We start from the raw sequence: 24708 nt of genomic DNA, 5'->3' as shown, positions 1-24708 counted from the left end.
AGATGATAGAAGCGGAGAAAAAATTAATACAGGCGGTCCAGGTAGGAATGGGAGTAGAGGAGGCACAGCTAGCGGTTTCAGTGGCCAAATCAGAGATGGGTGTAGTATTGACAGAGAAAAAAGCCATTAAATGGGCAGCATTAAAAGAGAAATGTTACGAGTTGGGAGAACGTATTGGTCATCAGCTTGCCATTGCTACTAGGCAACTGTCAATACCATCTCTACAATAAATATAGACACCGAAGGAACAACCTTTGACCCTAGAAAAATAGAGGAAGCATTCAGGAAATTCTATGAGAAACTCTATTTGGAAGAAATAGAAAGGAACAAATGTAGACACAGAAACAAAGGTCAGGGAATACCTAGCGACAATACCTGCCGCCAAACTTAATGTGAATGCATATGAGGTAATAGAAATCTCTCCAACGTGGGACGAGATTTTAACAGCACTCACTAGCCTTTCGGATGGCAAAGCCGCCGGGATGGATAGTATACCCGTTGAATTTTACAAAGTTTTATCTCTGCAAATAAAAGATGTTTTTACTAAGGTAGTAAGTAGTTGAGGGGACTAAACCTCCCGACTCTTGGTCATCAGCTAAAATAGTGATCTTCCCGAAAAAGGACAAATCGCCTCTGGAAATGTCATCATACAGGCACATAACATTAATCAACACGAACTCTAAAATTTTCTCTAAAACTATCGCCACCAGACTCTCGAGCAATTAGTCTCCAATTGGCAACACGGATTCATACCAAAAAAAGGCACTACCGAGCACGTCCGTCGGACTATCACCCAATTTGATGCCGCGGAGGTGTCAGGAGACCTGATCTCATTAATCCTCCTAGACGCTGAAAAAGCGTTTGATCGGGTCTCCTGGCAATTTCTTTGGGCTATCAAGCGGAGGATTGGTTTCGGACCGAGAATAGTTCAGGCGGTAATCGCACACTTGCCGTTTTTGATCAAATCTTTTCGCGGTTTATTTGTGCCTACACGCAGCCAAGAAGAGCCTTTAATTTCCTCTCTCTACCTAGGGAAAGGGGAGGCTGGGCTCTTCCCACCTTAAAATTATACTACTGGGCTGCTGCACTACAACACTGCTGTGAACTATTTTACGAGGATTGTGTCTTAAGCCCATCGGGATTGCCTTCTCCTTACCTTCTACTTCTGGGGGAAAATGTAAGGGGCTGTCTCTGGCGTCAACTGGAGTTCAGCTACTATAAGCGAGTTCGATTTAAGACTATGATCAGCGCATACCGGGTCTTCTGTAATGTTCGCAAGGTATTTGGAATATCCAAGTTAAACTGTTACACCCCTATTAGATAGAACGATAACCTGCAGCTGATATTTAAAAATGCATATTTTCATCAATGGTATTCGGCAGGTATTCGCAGATTAGGGGACCTGTTTAACACTGGCCGTATCCGGCCATTTCAAGATCTGCAAACTTGTCATAAGTTGGGCAATAACCAGATCTTCCAATATCAGGCTATCACAAGCTATCTAATACATAAAGCTGGGGGGTCTGCGGGGTTCGCAGCGGCTGGCCTTATTGATAAACTACTCAGCCCTAACTTACCAAGGACAGGAAATATCTATTATACCTTGAATGAACAGCAGCCAGATGACAGGAGCAAAACTGAAGCCAAATAGCAGCTTAAGTTGATCACCCCACCGAATGCTTTTTGTTCTGCTTTGGGCCTAGAGCAAACATATATTCTATCTCCTAAATTGCAAGCGCAATTTTACAAAACTTTTTTTCTTATATATAACTCCCAGTAGGGTCGTTAAATGGGCAACCGGTCTTTGTGCTAACTGCCCGCACTGTACAGAATATAGCGCGGATGCAGTACACATGTTTGCTACATGTCCTAAACGTAAGCCTTTACTAGTAGAGGTTCAATACTTTTTAAGCCGAATTCTCCCTTTAGATATTCATCTTCGGCCTAGTACCATTATGCTAGGGCTGTACGACCGAATAGATCCGAAAGAAGGTGGGGCATTAATGCACAAGTTACTTACCTTAGGTAACGATATATCTGTAAGAAACATTAGTTAGTGTTAGATTCCTTACCTTAGAATATCCCAGGCATCAGACTGGATCCAGAAAGTTTTCGTCAGCAGTACCCCTGCGCGTCGCTAGGCGTAGTCTGCGGCTCGGCGTCCGTCGTCGGCATAGTGATCGCCAGGATTACATCGGAGTACTTAGAAGCCGCCAAAGCCGCCCTTGCGCGCTGACGTCAGTTCTGTACATAGCTTTCCATGCCAGTAACACAGAGCCATGATAGAAACCGACACTGGTGCCATGAAACTAGGGCCCTGAAGGGATGTCCTTAACCCTGGATATCGGTTTGCAGAACGGGGGAGGATGGGTGGGGCGGTAAGGAATCTAACACTAACTAATGTTTCTTGTGCATCTGAAAGAAACAGGTTAGTTTTAGATTCCTTACCTTAGAATAGATACCCCAGCAATACCAACCCTGGTGGTGGGTCTGCGAACCAAGATCACACCAGAAAGTCCTGGAGAACAGAATGGCCGAAAAAGCCATCTCCCCGGACATGGCTGTCCAGGCAGTAGTTCCTAGCAAACATGTGCAGCGAGGCCCACGTAGCTGCCTGACAGATGTCCTGCAAGGGGACTCCCCAACCCAGGGCAGTAGTAGCCACCATGGCCCGAGTGGAATGGGTGCGCTGCCCAACAGGAGGCTCCTTTTTCGCCAAGGAGTAGTAAACTTTGATGCATAAGACTACCAACCGAGAGATGGTCCGCTTGTGCACCGCACGTCCCTTCTTAGCGCCCACGTAACCAACAAAAAGCTGGTCGTCCACCCGGAACTGGTGTGTGCGATCTAGATAGAAGGAGAGCGCACGTTTTGGGTCCAGAGGGTGGAGCCTCTCTTACTCCTTCGAAGGATGCGGAGGCGAAAGAAGGTGGGCAAGGTGATGAACTGCCCGATGTGAAAGGCTGTGACTACCTTGATCAGGAAAGAAGGACGAGTCCTCAGAACAACTTTGTCCTGATGGACAGAGAGGGAAGGAGATTTTGAAGATAGAGCCTGGAGCTCACTCACTCTCCTGGCAGAGGTCAGAAGACGAAGAGGACAGTTATTAAGTGGCTCAAAGGGAGCTCACATCAGATAAGTCAGAACAAGATTCAAGTCCCACTGAGGCATCACGAAGGGAACAGGAGGAAACATGTGTGTGATGCCTTTCAAGAATCTATTTACAACAGGGGACTTGAAAAGAGAAGGCTGATCAGGTAGCCCTTGAGTGCCCAGAGCAGAGCCCTACTGGGCAAAAGACAGAACGAAGAGGGGAACCTCTGAAAGGGGGGCAGAGAGTGGATCCACAGCCTTTGCTGTGCACCATGCCACAAATTTATTCCACCTGCAGGCGTACACCGTTTTTGTGGAGGGACGCCTGGCTGCCAGAATCACATCACAGACTTCAGGAGGCAAATCAAATGGCCTCAACTGTCGCAGCTCAATCTCCACGCATGGAGGTAGAGACTGGATAGGTTCAGGTGGAGGACCGTCCCCTGCTGCTGTGACAGAAGGTCCTCCTGAAGAGGCAGACGAATCGGGGTATCGACTGACATGCTGAGTAGCTCGGGATACCAGTATCTTCGTGCCCAGTCCTGAGCCACAAGGATGACTTGGGCCCGGTCTCGCCTGATCTTCTTCCGCACTCTGGGCAGAAGTGGTATAGGCGAAAAGGCAAACAACAGACCGCAGCTCCATTATTTGCGACGAAAAGCATCTCCGAGCGAGTGCCGCCTTGGAAATTCCAAAGCACAGAACTGATGACATTGCGCCTTCTCTTCGGTGGCGAATAGATCTAACCAAGACTCGACGCACTGCTGAAAGAGACCTTGCGCCACGTCCGAGTTCAGACGCCATTCGTGATCCATCATGCACCTGCGGCCGAGTTCGTCCGCCCTGGCGTTCAGGGAACCTGCCAGGTGTTGAACCACCAGGGTGACGCCCTGGTGTTCCAGCCACGTCTAGAGGCGAAGAGCCTCCTAATAGAGGGTCCGCAACCCCACCCCGCCCTGTTTGTTGCAGTACCACATGGCGGTGGTGTTGTCCGTGAACACCTGCACTACACTTCCCCGGACAGAGGGAAGGAATGCCTTCAGTGCAAGATGGATCGCCCGCAGCTCGAGAAGGTTGATATGGAGCCAGGACTCCGCCGGAGACCAGAGGCCTCTGATCTGCCTCTCTCCCATTTGGCCCACCCATCCCAAGAGGGAAGCATCTGTCACCACTACATGCTCCGGTTAGGGAAGGGAGAGAGATCTGCCGCTTACCCAATAGCGGTTCGTGAACCACCACTGCAACTGGCTCGCAGTGCCCTCCGAGATCAGTGGTCGGACAGGTTGCCCTGATGCTGTGCCCACTGAAACTTCAGATCCAACTGCAGAGCCCGTATCCGTCACCTGGCGTGATGCAGCAGAATGATGCAGGAGGCCATCAGCCCCAGGAGCCGCAGCGTCAACCTGACCAAGACTCGGGATAAAGGCTGAAAGATCGGAATCAGAGCCTGACTAGCCCGAACCCACTGTTCGGGGGAGTCCAGAACTGCTCCGATGAAAAGGAGTTTCTGAGAGGGGCACAGGTGTGACTTTGGCACGTTGATGGAGAACCCCAGCGAGTGCAGAAGATCGTCCGTAGTCTGGAGGAGGGAGACGACTGTCTGGGGCGAGCCCGCCTTCAACAACCAATCGTCGAGATAGGTGAAGACTGAAACCCCTAATCTGCGCAGATGGGCTGCGACCATCGCCATCACTTTCGAGAACACCCATGGATCGCTGGTAAGGCCGAAGGGGAGCACGGTAAACTGAAAGTGCTCGTTGCCTACCGTGAACCGCAGGTAGCGTCGGTGGGCCGGCAGGACAGGGATGTGGAAATAAGAGTCCTGCAAGTCCAACGCTACCATCCAGTCTTCTGGGTCCAGGGCAGCTAGGACCTGAGCCAAAGTCAGCATCTTGAACTTCTCCTTCCGGAGGAAGCCGTTGACGCTCCGTAGGTCCAAGATAGGGCATAGGCCTTTTTTGCCATTCTTGGGTACCAGAAAGTAGTGGGAATAGCAACCACGTTCTACTTCTGGCCCAGGAACGCGCTCGATGGCCCCCTTGGCCAAGAGGGCCATAACTTCCTGCTGCAGAAGTTGCAAGTGATCCCCCGACATGCGGTGGTACTGCGGTGGCATGGCTGGAGGGGTCCACTCGAAGGGGAGGGAGTAGCCCCTTCGGACACTTTGCAGCACCCACCTGTCCCACGTGATGGTGCGCCAGTGGGGGAGGTGATGGCGGACCCTGCCCCCCACTGGCGACGAATGAGCCTGAAATGCCGGACTAGCAAGGCTTAGAGGCAGATGCTGCAGGGGCGGGTGTGGACTGACCCTGCCGGTGTTCCCCGGTACCGCCATGGCGAAGACGCCTCTTCGACTTCTTTTTTGAGTGCCTTGACTTAGCTGAGCACTTGGAGCCCGACGAGTGGTAGTGACTCGTCGAACGGCGATGACTGCGGCTCCACAACCGGTCCCTCGACTTCCTCCTAGACCGGGACCTCGAGCGGCACGGAGCCGACTGCCGGAGCTCGAGCTGCTTACGGGACCGCTCCCGTCTAGCCTTCGAGGTCAATACCCGGCAGTAGGGGCACGACTTGTCATCGTGGTCGGCCACGAGACAGTAAAGGCATCGACGGTGGGGGTCGGTCACCGACATCAAGCGGTGACAGTCCTCGCAAGGTTTAAACCCAGGCATCCCTACCGGAACCGCGAGTCGGAGATCGACTCGAGAAGTGATCAAAAATGATCAAAAAAGTTAGTCCAAAAATGACTTAGAGTCCTGCTCTTCCAGGATCTACGCTTGCTGGCGCGGAAAAAAGAAGAACGGACGTCAGCGCGTGAGGGCGGCGTGTAAGTACTCCGACTACGTCATCCCGTTGATCACGACGCCTGCTAGAGGGGTGACTTGCCCATGCCACATGCAGTGCTAGTGGGCATGACACACAGGGATGAGTGCTGTGTCGACTCTTCAGTTTGGTCTGCATCAAAATACGCAGTTTGCAATGCCAATATGTGGATGTTCAGGTGAGGGGTCTCTAAAGGTGGCATAATAAATAAATAAATGCTGCAGCCCTCTCTGGCCACACTGCCCTGGGTACCTTTCACAAGGGACTTACATGTGGCCCACATGTGTGCCTATTGTAGGAACAAAGGTCGTTTTGGGAAAGAACTCAGGCCCTGGGAACCTCAGTGGCACCGACCCAGGGCATACTCTGTCAAGTTAGGTTCAGTTATTTGTCAATACTTTAGGGATACCTACGAAAAAATGGGCACCTTCCTACAGGGAGAGGTGTCTAAAAGAGCAGCTAAACCTGTTTTACAGTGTAGGTTATAATTGCTCTCACAATCCACTACATCCGTAGATTTTAGGGAACGAGTCATTAACAAAGCTTATGAAGTATTTTTACCCATGTGGCATGGGCAAGTCACCCCTCTAGCAGGCATCCCAGCCCTAAGGCAGGGTCCACCATACCAAAGGTGAGGGCACAGCTACATGAGCAATATGCCCCTTCAGTGTCTGTGCCATACACAGACATTGTAAGTGCAGTGAAACCATTTTGAGTACATGGGCTGGGGAGTTTGTCAAAACAAACTCTACCACTCCATGATGGCTTTACTGAAGACTGAGAAGTATGTTATCAAATGTCTCAGCATAATAAACACACACTGATACTAGTGATGAAAATGCACTCGGAGGGGATCTTGGAGATGCCCCATGAAAAACTACTAATTTCTAGTGTATTGGCTGACTGGTACCCGCCAGCCAGCCGCTACCACCACCACCAGACAGATTTCTGACCTTGTGGGGTGAGAGCCTTTGAGCTCTCGGAAGTCAGAAACAAAGCCTGCTCTGGGTGGAGGTGCTTCACACCTCCCCCTGGCAGGAACAGCAACACTTGGTGGTGAGCCTCAAAGGCTTTCACCTTGTGATGTGCTGATTTGGGCAGATCCAACCATTTTGAATTTGAGAATTAAGACCCAACAGAAACATGGCTGTGCCCCTCTCCCCAAAGCGAGGAGGCACCCAAAGGGGGTAGTCACCCTAGGGGACAGTAGCCATTGGCTACTAGGCCCCAACCACAGTAACACCCTTAGAATTAGTATTTAAGGGCTCACCTGAACCTTGTTCCTCAGATTAGACAACCTACGAAGAAGGGCCAAAGAGACGTACAGCAGTGGAGAAGACAACAACTGACTTAGACCCAGCCCTACCTACCCGTCTCCTCCAGCAACCATGCGCCAGGAAACCGGCGTGGCTCACAGCTAACATTCAAGACCCCTGTGGACCTATACGGTCTTCAACAAAGACTCCTGTCTCCCGTAGACACCAGATTTGTCCAGAACAAAAGCAACACAAGGACTCCAGATGAAAGCGGATCCGTGGCACTTGCACCACTCTGCACCCACCACCCACGGCCTGGGTCCAGGTGGCTCACCGACCCAGTAAGGTCTCCCCTGCGATCCTGATCTGGGAATCAGTGTTGGAAAACCTCTCCTGACAGCCCTTCGACACCTGCAGCCTCAACCTGAAGGGTCGCCACAACCAAGACCTGATCTGGCGAGATAAACCAGACACCTAAAGACACCCCTGCTCCTGCAGCCCCCAGGCCTAGGAGTGTCCAACTAACTGTGTCCCAGCATCCCCCCACTATCCAACTTACCTCTTCAGTACCAAGATCAGAACAGTTGACAAAGGGGCATTGACTCCTGATTGGAGAAATGTTTAACTTCAAACTACATTTGCACTTTAGATGGACCTCGAGTGTCACTGCAGTGCTGGTAAAACAGTCAGGAAACAGTTAGGTGCAGCAACATGATGGGTCAAAACCTGCTTAATCGGTTCTCTGGACTTAAGCTATTGACAGAGAAACTAAAAGACACACAATTGATGGACAGAATGCAGAACAAATCAAAACATTCTCCCCAGTCAAAAGATCTGGGTTAAATCCATCATTCTTTTGCTCACCATGGAACCCCAGTTTAGACCTGGCCATATGCAAATCTGTCTTGACCCTGTGCCTCATGGGAACAGTCCAGCCCGAACTGCCAAGCCATGTCTTTCCTGGACCGGAAACAAGCGTCCTAGGATCGGTTTCAAACTAGCAGATGTTTCCAACAAAGCCCTGTAACTCAAGCTAGGTCGAGAAACAAGCTTTGCCAATTAGGTCTTTTTGCATCTACCAGTATCAGTCTAAGAGCAGAAAAATAAACAACGCTGTCCACTTTATCCTGATCTACATCCATTTTGATCAGATGGACGTACATAAAATTACATAAAAAACATACAATTCATTCTAAAAACAATGGCCAATATGTATTTCTGTTAACCCCAGAGAGAATGAAGCACAGCTTCCATACATAAACCGAATTACTCAAGCAGCAACACAGGACTATGTTTTGAAGATTTAGAAGACTTCCCTCAGTTGACTAAGTGAGAGGAGATAACGTGGCACTTACACATGAGACGAAGATAGGTTTGTTTTTTAGTACATAAATAAAACCTTGGAGTCACAATGTCATAATTGTAAGTTTCAGAAAAGCAATGAGCATTTTCACTGTTTATATATTCACTGGACTAACAACTCCTGTGTGAGCTTCCCTTTCCCACAGTGATGTGTTCATCACAATCTCCAAAGCAGGAGTGAAAGAATGACTTTTAGGTCAACAGTTGCCTAGATTTTGATACCAGTGATTGAGAAGGGTCACTGAGGTTAAGAATACACGAATAGAACTATTCACCAGGCCACATGCATTAGGAAAACCATAATGCTCACCTGGAGCAAAAGCCTACTCTTATACAACACTCAAAAAAATGCCCTGCAGTGGTCTCTCGCTTATCTGAATATCTTCAGATTCCCTTCCTGAGGAAAGAGCTAAAATAGTCTGAGTGGGAAATTGAATTGTATCATAAACTGAAAACATCCTATACAACCTAGTCTTTCTGCTTTTATCAGATGTAGAAAAGTGTCACTTTTTTAATGTTTACCCCCTAACTTTGGCCCGCTACCTGAGGCAAATATGACTAAATGTGTGCTGGGATCCTGCTAACGAGACCCCAGCACCTGTGTTCTTTCCCAAAACTGTACATTGTACCGACAATTGGCACAACTCAGGGCCACATGTAAGTCCCTTGTATAAGGTACCCCAAAGGCTGTTGTGACCAGAGCAGAGCAGGCCCCGAAGGGCTGCAGCATATATTGTGCCATCCTCAGAGCACCCTCACCGTAACACCCCCACCCTGCCATGACAAGCTGAGTGTTTTGGTGCACACCAAACTGAAGAGTCAACATGGTACACATCCCTGTGTGCCCAGCACACCAACACTGCCTGTGGCAAGTGTAAGTCACAAGAAACAACAAATAACTGTGGGTCTAATGATACGTTCAGAACATGCTATGTAAAGCTGGCTATGTGTCTGCTGCTACTGTTTAAGTAGAGGACAGACTGGACAATCAACCACTGTGAAAAATGTCCATCAGTTACTCATTTTTGGGGCTCCCAGTACATCATTTGGTCTACTCCACAGTAGTATGACCACCACTCTATCCCCATAGATATATATCGGAGAAATATAGTGGTGGATGAAATGTCTGGTAGGTTTTTTTAAAAATATTTGTGAGTAACGGAAAGCAGTGCATAAAAAATAAGTGCAAAGGGGAAAATATAAGTATAAGATTAGATAGTGCATACAAACATTACTTTATTCTCAGGTCATGCACCTCCAATGTTAAAAACAATAGTGCAAAAAAGTCAGATGATTCAAACAAATAACTTCTGACTGGGCTATCTGGTCGACATGTTTCTGCGGGTAAAGGTCAAAAATTATACCAACCGCTTCCTCAGGACCCATAAACTTAATTGCTACTGCATAACGTGATAATGTGTGAAAACAACAGGACATTTGTGAACAGAAAAAAGTGTCACCTGTACACTTCCATTTTCCTCCTTAATTTGTAAGGGGAATTGCCTCACCTCACCTGGCAAACAGCTCAGGAAAATGAAGCCCCGCTCTCTCCGTCGGTACTTCAAACAGTCAGCCGAGCTGTTTGTTGTTTCTTAGTACTTGTTTTGTGGGGGGTTATAACTGTGCCCGGGTCTTTAAAATACTTCCCTTGAACCCTTAAATAATTGTTTGTTGTTTGAAGTGTAAGTCACCCCTCTAGCAGGCCTTACAGCCCTAAAGGCCGGGTGCACCATACCCAGGCAAGGGCACAGCTGCAAGCGCAATATGCTCCTACAACATTCACAGACATTGCAAGTGCAGTAAAGCCATTTTAAATGCATGGGCTGGAAGTGTGTCACCATTTGCCAACCCTGGGGTCGTTCCTGACATGCTCCCAGCCATCTGTCATCACCACACAGGTTTTTGAATCACTGGGTAGAGAGCCTCCAACCTCTGGGTCAGAAAACGAAGCCCATCCTAGGCAGACGTGTCATGCATCCTCCCCTAGGATGGGCAGGGTCCTCGAAGGAGGAGCCTCAAAGGCCTGCCGCCCAAGTTAAATGCCCCTAGCCTTTTGCTACCATCAGCAACTGGCTCCCACTGGTTCTGCCCCTGAGTTTAGGTGCAAAAGCATACAGATAAGCCGTAGCCAGGAAGAGAGATGTGCCCACCTTTGCCAACCCTACTCCTCAGATAGGGGAGGCAAAGTGAAGGCCCCCTCCCAGCCCCCACCATCTTGGAAACAGGGGGATCCCTCCAAATTAGGAAGAGGCCTTTGTCCCTCTCCCAATAGCAGATGGCACACTAGGGGGGTGTAGACACCCCAGGGAATGAACCCATTGGTCCCATCATGCACACCCCTGTAACGCCCCTAAATCTAGTATTTAGGGGCACCCCTGTACCTTGCCTCTGCAGATCCGAGGTTACAAGAAGAAGAACCACCAAAGTGCTGAAGAAGAGGAGGAGAAGGATGACAACTTCTTTGGCCCCAGCCCTACCGGCCTGTCTCCTGCTCTGAAACCCCCGAGAGATGAACCAGGTGTGTTCTTCTGCCAGCAGCCTTCAAGAACCACTGGGACCTGCCCTGCCTTCCAAAAGAACTCTTTGTGGACACCGGATTTGTCAAACACCAAACCAAACCAGGACTCCAGATCCAGTCGGATTTGCGAGTCCTCCCCACTCTGCACCAGACGCCTGTGGCCCAACAACCCAGTGATCCAGACCTGTGTTTCAGCAGTGGACAACCTCCGCCGACAACCTCCTCAACGTCTGCAGACTCCTCCTGAAGGGTCCCCCGACCAGAACCAGTGAGAAGAACCCGACATGAAAGGACAATCCTGCACCCCCTGCTCCTGAGACTTGAGGTGCCCAACAGATGGTGTCCTGGTGTCCAGCAACTCTTCAACTTCATCCTCCTGTCGTTGGTTCCCTTCATCCAGTCTTCTGGCTCCAGCATGCAGTCTTTTTCTGTGACCGACATTCTCAATAGGAAAGCATTGGGCTTAGACACCCCTTGAGCACCCTGCACCTGGCCACCCATGCGCCGCTGGTGGTGTGGACTTGGTGCCAACATGGACACCCTTTGCTCTTACCTTAACCCCAGGAGCTTGACTCTCGAGGCCGAGTGGCCTGCCCGTGAGCAGCCCCCAACCGAGGCGCACCATTGCCTAACATTGGCACCCTGCCCTCTGAACCCGGCCAACCCTAGTAACCGCCGCTGGTGGTGCCCCTTGAGTGTGAGAAAAACAAGGACCCCCTGGGTAGTGATTCTTAAGAACTCCTAGGGCAGGGTAAATCAAGTATATGCAAAAAAATTCCTAGGCAGTCTTGATGTTAGACAACAAGATATGGGACCCAATTATGACTAGGGACAGGCATGCAAAAAATATATATGTAATCATACGTGCAGGACAAACATGTTTTTAATATACATAATAAAAATCATATACAGAACCAGCATAATTCAGATTATACGACAGTACACAATTAAAATTATTATATGCAGTGGTTACATATAATAGCGTAAAATACACTTTAGCAAAAAAATAGTTAAAAAGAAACCATAGATGATTATGACAAGGTGTCCAGGAACAAATGAAGAAGAAATTACTCGACGCGCGTTTCGGCGAAAACGCCTTCTTCAGGAGCCACAATTAACAATAAGGATAGACAGGAACAAACCTATAGTTGATGATATCATGCGAAGGACAGGTCAAACATGTACCTGTTTGAGAAGATATATTATTCCCTTCGTAGGAGTCGATTTCGGTTCATAGGTATAGCTGTAGGGAATTATTTCACTGAATACCAATTGTCTGAAATGGTTATTTCTTAATTTGGCATATATTCAAAATCCATGTATTCACGAATTACTAACAAAGGGCGGATGATACGCTCGAAGAATCTCAACGAGGAAATGAAATATATCTTGTTATTCGTAGGGGTTCAGTCGATAAAAGGTCAGTATAGTTCCAGTCATGTTGTTTCTATGTCGCAGGATAGTGGCTGATAGCGTGAACACGCTGAAAACCGGATATAATTGACGACGTGACCCTGATGTGGCGTGTCGTCAGAGAAAACATCTTGTTTCGCTGACGACACACCACATCAGGGTCACGTCGTTTAATTGTGTACTGTCGTATAATCTGAATTATGCTGGTTCTGTATATGATTTTTATTACGTATATTAAAAACATGTTTGTCCTGCACGTATGATTACATATATATTTTTTGCATGCCTGTCCCTAGTCATAATTGGGTCCCATATCTTGTTGTCTAACATCAAGACTGCCTAGGAATTTTTTTGCATAGGTGCCCCTTGAGTGCCATCCTGAGCACTGGGGAACCTTGGTTCTACCACCCAAAACTCCAACTCTGAAACTGTTTACTTACCTGTAAACTTAACACTTTGCTTTGTTTCTCCATAGGACTGAATGGTGGGTTTTCTCTGAAAATTCTATTGTTGAACTGTCTGGTACTGCAACAAAAAAGTAACTTAGTGCCTTCACCACAGTTAACCTGTTTATCAATGTACTGTAATGCTTACACTGAGTTAGGAGTGTGTTTCATTCCAAATGAGAAAAGTAATCCAGTGTAATATAAAAATAATTTCAAGAGATTTTGAACAGTTTACCAATCGTTTCTCGACTGCAAAACTAATCTAAATGTTCCTAACAAACCAGTATTCACTGTCTTTTGAAAAGTAACATTGTATGAAGAGTTTAACTTACCTGCTACAAAGTAAATCTTGGTTCTAGAAATAAAACAACAAAATAACTTTTTATACAAACAATTGGTCTGGATTCAGTCTTTGCGTGTGTGACATAATTTCTTGCCTGAGTGTGGACAACAAATGCTTAACACTACCCTCTGACCAGCCTTACCGATCAACCACACTACCACAAGAGAGTAGGGTATTATCTACTTTAGCCTCTGCTATACTTTTGGGGATCTCCTGGACTCTGCACACTATACCTTAATTTGGTATAGTATATACAGAGCCAGCTTCCTACATCGGGTAATCACAAAATTAACAGGTTGGAATAATTCAACTTAAATAATGGTATTATCAGAAAAAAATACTTTCACAAAAACAGCTCGGTGTTACTATGTCACATAACAATTTCAAACATTTTACTGCAGATGCAGGACAATTTGGCATTATGCAGCAATCCACAGAGAAAAAAAAGTAATGCTGAAAAGGATAATGCTAAATTGAAGCAGACTGAAAAATGAAATGCCTGTCATCTGCAATTGGTTCAAAAAAGGCAAGAAGGACTACATATAGAAGAATCAGAGTAGATACCACATGACAACAAACAACTTATACAAAGACCATCAACACAACCCAAAGTCCTGACGAAAGTTCTATTTAAAGTGCTGCTTGAAGGGTCGAAATACACCGCTAAGACACAAAGTATGTGGAAAGTTGGAGATTACATTTTTTCATTAAAACGTTCATTTATACAAATAATGTACAGCTGATTCTTCTTTCAAACAATACACAACTGCCTTCCCAAAGAAAAGTAAGATAATTGATCCGTTCTAATGATACTCAACATGCAGACAAATATCTTTGATTTATTAGTCCATGAGGAGGAGGAGGTTGAAGTATGTGCAAACAAGTGTGGTAACACAATGGGAGTACTCTTTTACTAAAACACATTGTAATAACAACCTGCACAAGAACAGAAAAAATTCAGTCACTGCATATTATATACTATGCTAAACTTACTGTTTAAGTTCTTCTTTGAAAAGCTCCAAATTGCTCTTTTTCTTTTCTTTTTCTCCTTTCTTCAGTGGCTACAAAAGAACAGATAAAAAAACAAAAAACATAAGTCATTATACACATTTTTTAAATGATTCAAAAGAAATAACAGAATCAAATGCACTATTCACTGGAAAAAAGGTGAAAGGCACGTTATAGGTGGAGGAAAATGTCAGTTTAAACATGCGGCTTTAAATAAAAAAAAATTAAAAAATGAAATTCACCTATAACTTGTGCACTAAAGTAACCATTACTTGCAACCCCGCCATGCAGTGTTGTCATCTATGATGCCATTTCAGATGTTACAGTGATGTTATTAATGATATCACAGAAAATGTCATGAGTTATGTAATATGTGAGGTCATAAGCAGGGCATGGCAAGGGCACGATTTATAGTTACTTTAGGGAACTTTATTTCTTTAATCTATAAACAATTTTTGGTTGCCCCAGTGCCCATCTGAGGCACCCACACCTTTTTCAATGTTTGGGGCTGCATGGCGAGTCTCCATAAATTCCATGTCACAACCGTACCAGTGTGAGCAGGCAATATATATATATATATTTTTTTATAAGTGGGTGCCTGTGTCCATACCCAGGTGACCCATAATGCCTGGTTCTTTGGGGGCCACGAAGGAAGCCCCAGGGCCCCCTCATCCCCTGTCAGGAGTTGGCCACTTTCTTTACTGCTGGGTACCCCGGATCCCACTCCGCAGCACCCACAATGCCTGGTTCGTTGGGGGCCACAAGAGAAATCCCAAGGCCCAAGTCTGCTCCCTGACCAGCACCCATTGAGGGACTGGCGGGAGCCAGTACCCTCCTCCTTTGCTCCCGTCCACCTGTGTTGTCTGGCAGAGTGTGCAGGCGGGCAAAAAAACAGCAGAGTCCAGGGGAATGCGGTCCCCGGGACACTGCTTAGATCTACAGCAGGGGCTGGTTTCCCCCAGGCTGATCAGCAGAATGGAGAGAAGGACCGCACACCCCTTCCCCTATTTGGAAATGGCCCCGGGTCTCATTGAAGCATAAAAAAGGGCCCACGCCCACTTCCTTTTTACTATTATTTCGTGACCCTTGGGATGGGGTCCATCTGGCATGTAGTCTGCTCCAAAAATATGTTGGGTCACGGCGGATGAGGTTCCTGGGCCAAAACGGTCTCGGGAAAGGAGACCCACGCATGCACATCCCCATATCCAAACAATATAAATACCCACCCTGGCCCACCCGGGGGGGTATTCATGTACAAAAAATTAAATAAACAGGCACCGCACCATTTTGGGTTTTTCTACCGTGGTCCCATGGAACAGCAGCAGGATTGAGGCAAAACAAAACATATGGGCAGAAGGGAGCTAGGGAATGGCAGATACCGGTATCCCTACTGTTGTATAGCGTTTTAGGACCCTAATGTAATTTTCCCTATCATGCCCTAATATAGGTATAAATCACCTTGTCCTTATATAGACATAGAAATCATAACCATATTTAGACATAGCCCATGCAGTCCAAATACGGCATGGCTACTTCCACTAGTCCTGAAAAGCCACAACGATTTCTTGGAAAACTCTGCTTCAGTAGTTAGGGACTTCCCCTTGCTTGAATATTGATTTGTCCAAGAACTCATGGAGTTTCATAGAATTGAGACTCTGATGACGTTATTATGTCCAACTTTACATCTAACTCTGCACCTTCAGGGTATAAATATGCCCACACTTGCCCTAGCAAACACACAGTGGTTTGGAGCAGTTCGACTATCTACTTGCCAGATGCATCTTGCTACAGCAAGTGCTGAAGGAAGCCGATACTCCAGCTGACGCACTGAGAGAGAGACTGTCTTTTCTCTTGCCGAGAAACCCAGCTCCAGTGTTTCCAGGCTCCCCTTGCGGGGTGTTGGGAAATCGAGTCCTGAGACAGAGAGATACCAGACCTCCTTCATTCTAAACCAAGGTACGGAGCTGACTAGACCCGAAGAGAAACCTTGGATAGATTCTTGGCAAAAGAATACTTACTTATGCTGCACCACACTTACTTCTTCCCTCGTACTAGACTTAGGTTAGGTACATCGGGGTAGGCGTATTTTAGAAGCACCAGTTGAGTACTTTTAGTCTTTATTTATGTATGTATTTTATGGCTTAGAAACCATACCATGCTTTTACAGTCTTATTTTATAATACTCTTCCTGCTGTACGCATTATATTTTACAGCCAGTATTACAATTGCAGCAGTTCATTTCTTCTGCATGAGAAATAAGACTGTTCAATAAATAAATACTTTCATTGAAAACGCCTGTCTCTCTATTTCTCTGCACCTCTGGCGAAACGAAGCATGCACGAATGACTGAGTGAAATATCTATCTATTGTTTCCACGGCTCTGAAGACACGTTTTTATCTTGGGGAAACAAAGTTGTAATGTTTATGCGGTTGTCAGAAACTAATCCCTTCTTGTGAATTCAAGAAAGTTTCTAGTGACCTCTGAGCTAGCTGGCACTCACAATTAAGTTTAACATATTCAATAGCGACCTAGTAGACATAAGTCCTATGTCACATCTATAGGATATATTATTCCAATGCGCAGAGCCTATTGGGAATATAGGAACTACACTACATGGCGCCCAACGTTTGGTAAGGCACTAATTTAACACTAGATACTAGAGTAACTCAGTCGTGCTTTTCACAGAGACCCCCTTTTTCCCGTAAAATACTCCAATAGAGGTCTGGAGTGGGTGAAAGGATAAAATACACCATAACTAAGTAGGACGAAAATCCTATGTATTCGTTTTTGGTTTTGTTCAACGTTGAAGGATACAGTGTTCCAAAATATTGTGCACCTTATCTTTGTTTCCTTGAAACTTGCTCTGCAAATTTTCAGTCTACAAAATGTCGACTAGAGACGAAGAAAACGGTGGAGATGCAGTAAATGCAAACCAACTGGGTTTAAATCTTACAGGTTTTCAAGAAACCGATGCAGATGCTATAATCGGACGGAAAACTATTGCTATAAAGCTTATACAAAATGGCCTATCATCAAGAGGTGGTAGTGTAATTTTTGTCATAGAGGCACACGAATATCAGCAGACAGAGGTATTCTATTCATGGATTATCTTCCCTGAAGCGAATCCATGATCACATGTGTTTCACTTCTACAAGATAGAGGAACCTCCAGCGGAATACATTCCTTTCGAGGACATTGAAATTCCACTAACTTACCAAGAGCATCAGCTCTGGTTTAAAGGCGCCCTACAACATCAAAATCACATTACCAGGCTTGGTCCCCTAGGTAGACCAGGAGCAACATGGCCGGTACTAGCCAGCTATACACCACATCCTGACATTGAAAGAATGACAAATGTAGAACTATTAGCTCAGCTACAACAAGTCATTAAAATACATACACAATTGGTACAATATGTCATGCGGACTCTAACAGTCCAACCTGCTATAAGAATTCCACAGCACACCCCTCATCAGGGGAACACAAACAAAATAACACCACAGACCATACAATCGGTCATCGGTAAATTACCAACAAAAAGGGAAGAAATTCCTTTCTGGTTAGCTAAAAAAATAACTCATATCGAGGAAGTATTTCCAGATAGTACACCTCATGAGAAACACAGGATTCTAACAATCTGTTTACCAATGGGGATCGCACCACACCTGGAGGACTGTGACACTTGGGGTACAGTCTTTGCTGCAATATACACAAAAAAACATGGTGTTCCGTCCATGGCGGTAATACCAGATGTCCTGAAATAGATTCAAAATTAATATGGGGCACGGCCTGCTTTAAATCTCGGTATGAAGTTACTAAAGGACTTCAAACAGGTCTCAGCTATAATATTAGCTGATATTAAAGGTGAAGCAGCATCCGTGGCAATCCGCCAAAAACTGAAAGAACTTGATGTAACTGAGTAATCATATGAACTGGCCTGAATAATAGAAAAATCCTATGAGGAACTAGGTAGAGATTATTTGGGTGGGAAACCAGTAAAGCCTGAACTAAAAGAAAATCCTGAAAAAGTTTTTATTAAAAACAATCTCACCAGTCCTAAAAAGAAGTGGGAAAATACTAGACAGACACTTCCTAAAGAGATGCGTTCTCAATCCAGAGGTAGGTCTCCTCAAAAGGAGCCCTCTGAAAAGAGGTATAACCTCAGAAACAGAGATACTTTAAGAAAACCTGATAGATATCAAGATACTGATACACGTTCCTCTCGTACCTTTCAGACTTCCTCACAGAAATCGGAAAGAAGAGGACGATCAGAACACAAGGAAGAAAACGCATGAAATTCAAAGACGATCAACACGTTCCAAAAAATAAGAAAACTCAATTCACCAAAAAGAAAGTAGCAAGTCTAAAAATCAGATATGCAGAGGATCTTGAGGACACAACTCAAGAACGGGGAGTGGGCCCAGACAATGCTGGACAGCGCAGCAGAAGTTACCATAGCTCGCAAGATCCTGAAGGATCATCCTGACGGATCATCTGGAGACAGTGGACCTGAATGAATACATTCAAGTTGAAACTGCCGATACCAGGGTTAGTGTACCTCATAAGTTATATAAAGGTATATCAAAACTACTTAGATATACAAATTCTCAAATGTACATTTGCTTTTAAACACAGCAATATTTAAAACATGTTTAAAATGAAAAAGGTCTATCAACACTAAAGCACACAAATCTTGCTGTACAAAATGTTCAAAGTGGAATTAGGTGATGTGACAAAATTGGCATTCGCTTGGTGTACAGGCTGGAATCAGCATGGCCTTTTACCGGTATCCACTATCTGGGAGTGCTTTTAAAAAAAGATTCATAGGTTTTCATTGCAGACTGTATTCTTTTTTTTTTTAAACCTTTATTGTACAGAAGGCGTTCACAGATACGGGCCTACAACCCACCGGGCCGGCCACCACAATAAAGAGACATACGAGGCAATACAGGAGCAACTACAGGATTTCTAAATAGCTCATATGAAGGCAAAGGCAACAAGTCTTCGAGCCGCCATCACGAACAGGATAAGAGTAGGTTAATTTTATAATAGAAAAAAGGGTTTCGCAGGATAATGTCAATCTGTAAAGTCCAGAGGGCCGCGGTGGGCCGTGAGCAAGCCGAAGTTTCGAATACAGGAAAAGACCAAAAGAACAGTCACATTTTGGCAAAGGCAGAACGTGAGTCCCACATCAATAACAATCACAATCGCTGCTCAACGCCCTCCCACCACTACCATGGCACATAATAGTAAAACAGCGAAAAGTACGCTTACAAAACTAAAAGCCCTCTGTTACAACCACCCAGAAGAGGGAAAGAAAAATGGGGGGGGAAAGGGAAAATAAGGGAGGAAAAGGACATCGGAAAAAAGGAGGGAGAAAGTGAAGGCGCAGCGTCAGTGCACGCCCCCCACGGCTAACAAAGCACCCAATACTAATTCGGCACAAGGAACTAGTGGCAACCGGCGAAATGAATGCGTAGTAAACCGTGACAGCAGACATACCAAAAGGGCCATGCCAGCACAAACACCCCGGGGGGCGACGTGCCGACACCGCGCCACGAAATAAGGGGATACATAAGAGCCATAGAACCAAAAAAGGAACAAGGGAAGATACAATAAAACAAACCCCCCCACCACCCCGCACAGCCCACCCTGCACCCCTGCAGAAGGCTATGGCCTACCCCCCAGCAGCGTGCCTGTCGCCCTAATTAGAACCCGAAATATAGAGAGATATAGAAAGAAAGAATCACTTAGATAAAAAGGGGGGGAAGGGAAAACAGGGAAAAACAGCGGGAGAGGAGCCACAGAATCAAAACCCCTTCAGCTCCCACCCCCCCCCGCCCGAAAATACTCAGAGCCCACGGGAAGATAGTAAACACACGGATAAGCTCCAGGAACGTAAAGAAGTATCAAACATAATCATACAATTATAAACGGATCACCCAACCATACCACAAATTACAGTCCACAGAGGCAAGATCAGCTCAACCCTGTCCTCGTTTTTCGCAAACTGTAGCAGTCCAACAAACCAGGAACCAGATCACATGAAGCCGGAGGTGAATAACAGGGAATCGAATCAAAAACATACTCAAGTCATAGCGATCGCAATCCGGATGATCCAGAAAGCACAGTAGCCACCTCAGGCAAAGCAGGCACAGTTCCGATGAGAACACGGAGAAAACCGGTCCAGCGGCACAGTCACAGGATCGTCGTTCGGCCTTGTGAGGCAAAAGAGGAAAAGGAGACCCAACGAGGTCGGCCCAGACGGGATCCGGCCGGCGATCCTCCGAAGCAGAAGGAGGCACAGGATGAAGCAGGGCAGCGGACTTCCGTATATTCACACCAACAGCAGCCTCCAGGTCCACGACCCCAATGAAAGTTCCAGCAGCACACAACAGAGATGAAGCCGCACAAACCGGGGGGGGCCCAGCAGTCCCAGCCAAGGGACCTCTCTCCAGGATAGCGATGGGTGCGGTCATGGGCGCCCCCCAGGAGCGCAGGGCGGCGAGGATGTCGCCAAGTGTAGGCTCACCTTTGCAGTATTCAGAAGGCGTGCCGTGCGGCGGACCCGCATCGCCGGTCCCAGCAAGGCCGAGAGTCATGGGGCCGGCCGCCATCTTAGAAGCCCGGCGGGGCCGCCGCGAACACTGACCCCCGCCCGGATATCAGCGGGGCAAAACAGGAGACCGGCAGCCACCAGCAGAGGTGCCACCAGGGCAGGAAGGGGGGCCACCAGAAGAAGGCGATGCGCCGGCACCCCACACGCCGCCGGCACCGTTCTCCGAGCCCGGGCGGAGGAACTCAAAATGGCCGGGCCGGAGAACAAAGGGGAGACGAGCCAGATGTACGGTTAACCCCGTCCATGGAAGGCAGCGCCCCAACACCAGGCCGCAGGACCGCCGGACCAGGCCCGGGGGGCCGCAAACGGTCTATTAGCACATCGGCCTCTCCGACCGACTCCACACCACCACCAAGGGCCGGCCACCGCGCCCCGTCCAGCCCGGGCGCCGCCAAGGAGCGCCAGGCCCGGCCGCTCCGGAGACCCCGAAGCAGACAGGGGCGTAACTCAGGATCCGTGACACCTAGGAACCACCGGAGCAAACGGTAAGTGCCTGTGAGGTATCGTCGTTCCACTGCACATCGTCGAATACTTCCCGGGGCAGGATAAAGTACAGGATAGTTGTTGTAGACAGGAGAGTGAACGGAGCCGAGCTAAAACGCGGCCATCTCGGACGCGAGCTTGGCTCCTCCCCCGCAGACTGTATTCTTGAGTCACCCTGTGATTATTATTATAATTGGTAGAGTACTTCCTTCTGGTCCATCTTTAGGGCTTCACAGTTGAACTCACATTCTGAGGCTGGTGGTTAAAATCAAATAAAAGGACAGTATGTGGTCATGTTAGATGACTTTGTTGAAATGCGATTTTTACCCAAGTATAGGTACAGGAATTGGTGCTAGAGAGATGTGACCAAAGTGCTTCACAAATTGCTTTGGAATATTTTGGTTCGGTAACATACCAACTTCATTAACAGTTAAAGATAATATGAGAGTGGTGCTGCAAGTGACATGGCCAGTCTGTTTGCTTAGATGGTAACATTCTATTTTGTTCTTTGATTTCATACTACAGATGTCTGAATCCTGGATGGCACTGTTGGGATGTCAAAATTGAGCGGCAAGCAAATGTATGTATGACCCTTTGGAACTCGCTCCTGTGCAGATCCGTGGCCTTGACTACTACTTGGCTTTTAGAAAGGCCATTAAGACCTATCTTTTCCCTACCCCTTAGTTTTCTGGCGGGCTCTCTGTTGTGTCTGTCTTTCCTGCATTAGCGCTGGGACGCCCCCTTGCTGGGGCAGCTGCCGCGCTTTACAAGCGAAGATAACATAACATAACATGTTCTACCTGATGTGCTTTGTTCTGGTTGTGAGCAACATGTCAGAGTGGCTAATGCAGAAGGGAGCAATGTAATAGGCCAATATATTACCTATATGTGCTGTGTCAAGCATATGTGGAGTGACGCAACATTTTGGAAATTGCATAATAACTGGACCTCAAGTAAAGGACATTGTGCAAAATTATAGTGAACATTTTCATTCTTGAAGGCAGAAGAGCATTAGTGCCTATACTTACTGGCTTTTTGGAATCCAATATTAAAAGTGCAGGAGGTTTCTCATTGATAGGTGGTGGGCATTGTGGATCAGAAAATCGCGAAGCAGGCTTATACAGTTTACCTCGTTTTTCATCAGTTTCCTGCTCATCTGAAAAGATAAATAAATAGAACTAAATCATGATAAGACTAATCTTTCAGGGATCATTCTTTCAGCGTAACCTTTATATCTCATCAACACATCACTTATTTAACAGCACCACCCCGTAACCACTCACTTCTGTTGCTCTCCGACAACACTAAAACTTATTCAGGATCAACACTCCCTGTACTACAAGGGCATAAACAATACTCCTTCATGGTTAATCACCCAATTCAATCTCTCATGTGTATTTTCAAACATGACAAACCAGAGATACACAGAAACCCTACTATACATAAAATAATATCTACAGATCGCTATCAACAGCCTTAACAAAATGTGTACTTGGGATAGAAAACATACTCAACTAGGATTCATTGCTTCTGCCCCTTCCCTTTGACACCACTCTCCAAAGCCAAACATAACACAGGTTAAAATGCCATCCTATATCTCTTCGAAACAGCTATCCCATTTTCTTCTTTGGCTCTTCTTCGCACAAAGACAGCTATCTCTAGACATCTACACCATCAAAGCAGATATCTAACCAGAGAAGTACTATTGAATTCATGTAGACATTGCTCGACAGTCATTGTCAAGTTGGATGTCAACATAAAATATACTCATGGAAAACCAAAAAACTTTTAAAATATCTTACACAATCATTACAGCTGCATAATCATTGCATCTACATAAAACAAACCACACCCATTTCGACTATACCAAACAAACTGCACTTTCGAATATCCTTCACTAAATCAATTGCGAAAACCACAATAAATTCAGACATACACTTCTCAGAAGTTATAGCAATTGGGTCTCACAAACACCAAAGAACTTAAAGCACTCCAAGTACATCTAACCTCATCCAGGCGACACACACAAGGTGACCATTCAACTGAAATTAGTGATAAACACTTTGGATCGCAGTGCTCACTGAGGACACACCATCCTGATCAGGACAACCATTTCAAACCTTTACGAAAAAGAAAACCTTTCCAAAAAAGAACACTGAACACACGCCATAGAGATACTCATTACTTTTCTAAACAAGTGCCACCAGACAAATCTCAAGAAATAAAGGAGTTAGGCCCTAAAGGACGAGGACTAGGCAGGGCCATATTCATATATGAAAGAAGAAAAATAGCATGTACCTCAACTTATTTGATAGCATTCACAGTTTTTGCTTAATGGCCAAACACATTTCTTTAAGTTTGTACAGGTATTTTATTTATACCTTTCACTTTTCACGTTTGCATTTTCATTAGATTATTTCTGTATGAAAAGGGGAATTGTCCAATCCTTTATACATTTCATATATAAACAATTAAGAAAAAAACTCAGAAAAAAACATTTTAAATCCACATACCTACTAAGACATACTATACATACTACATCACAGTACACAGTTGTACACAAAAAGACTGAAAAAACAAAAGCATCCAATACTCGTAGCTTTGTTCACCAATTACGGTGAATAAATCAATGATCCTAGACTTGTTTATAAAAAATGTCTATGTATCCGTAGTTGCCCAGGGACATTATTCATGCTTTACATGAATAGAATTTAATTCTAAATTAGTAAAAAGGAAGATTTCAAATCATTATTCCTCTGTGCTTCGTTGTTGTGCCGGCGCGTTTCAAATCCTAGGAGATCAATGCCTGGATTCTCATCAGGGCTTTCTGATTTTCTGTACAGGATGTATTAAAATAAAAAATAATTTTTAGGGGGGGGAGGGGCTTCATTCTTTTCTACCACACTTTCACTAAATTTTCATTCTACTTTCAGTTGTACCTGAAAGATGCAGTTCTTTCTTTCTCATAGAGTTCATCCAAGGCTGTGTTCTGGGTTTTATTTTACTTAAAGATTCTCTGTTAAACAGAAAATGGTGTCAGTGATATTCATGTAGGACCCTTCTACGATTGTCTAGCGTTCTTTACTAAGCGGTTTCCTACCTTCCCTGGTCACTTGTTGGACGTAGTTGTGCAATCGTGTATTTGATTACAATATATCGCGCCTTGTTTAGGGAACGATGTTCTCTTTGCTTATCCAGCTCCCAAGAGTATTTCTGACCCAGCGTTATATTTATCTATGGAGGAAAGTGCTTTGTTTATTAAGTCCTCCCTCGCAACAATGTTTCACAATCTGACCGTTAAACAGAATCGAGCGCGTACCTCGCGTCTTGTTTTGAGAGCGGT

At 45.9% G+C, this 24708-nt stretch overlaps 1 protein-coding gene across 3 annotated transcripts in view; it reads right to left on the bottom strand.

Annotated features, from left to right (window-relative positions):
- U2SURP (U2 snRNP associated SURP domain containing) overlaps positions 1-24708 on the bottom strand; it is an 878864-nt gene that overhangs the window by 733859 nt on the left and 120297 nt on the right. For all 3 annotated transcript variants that reach the window (XM_078666425.1, XM_078666427.1, XM_078666426.1), the window contains 2 exons: positions 22394-22521; positions 14248-14315 (listed from right to left, as the gene is read on the bottom strand). In XM_078666425.1, coding sequence (XP_078522551.1) covers positions 14248-14315; positions 22394-22521 — 196 coding nt within the window. The remainder of the gene's footprint in view (positions 1-14247; positions 14316-22393; positions 22522-24708) is intronic.

The sequence above is a fragment of the Lissotriton helveticus genome, chromosome 11 (genome assembly GCF_964261635.1).
Source record: "Lissotriton helveticus chromosome 11, aLisHel1.1, whole genome shotgun sequence".
Lineage (NCBI taxonomy): Eukaryota > Metazoa > Chordata > Amphibia > Caudata > Salamandridae > Lissotriton > Lissotriton helveticus.
This window is presented reverse-complemented; position numbering and strand designations above follow the sequence as displayed.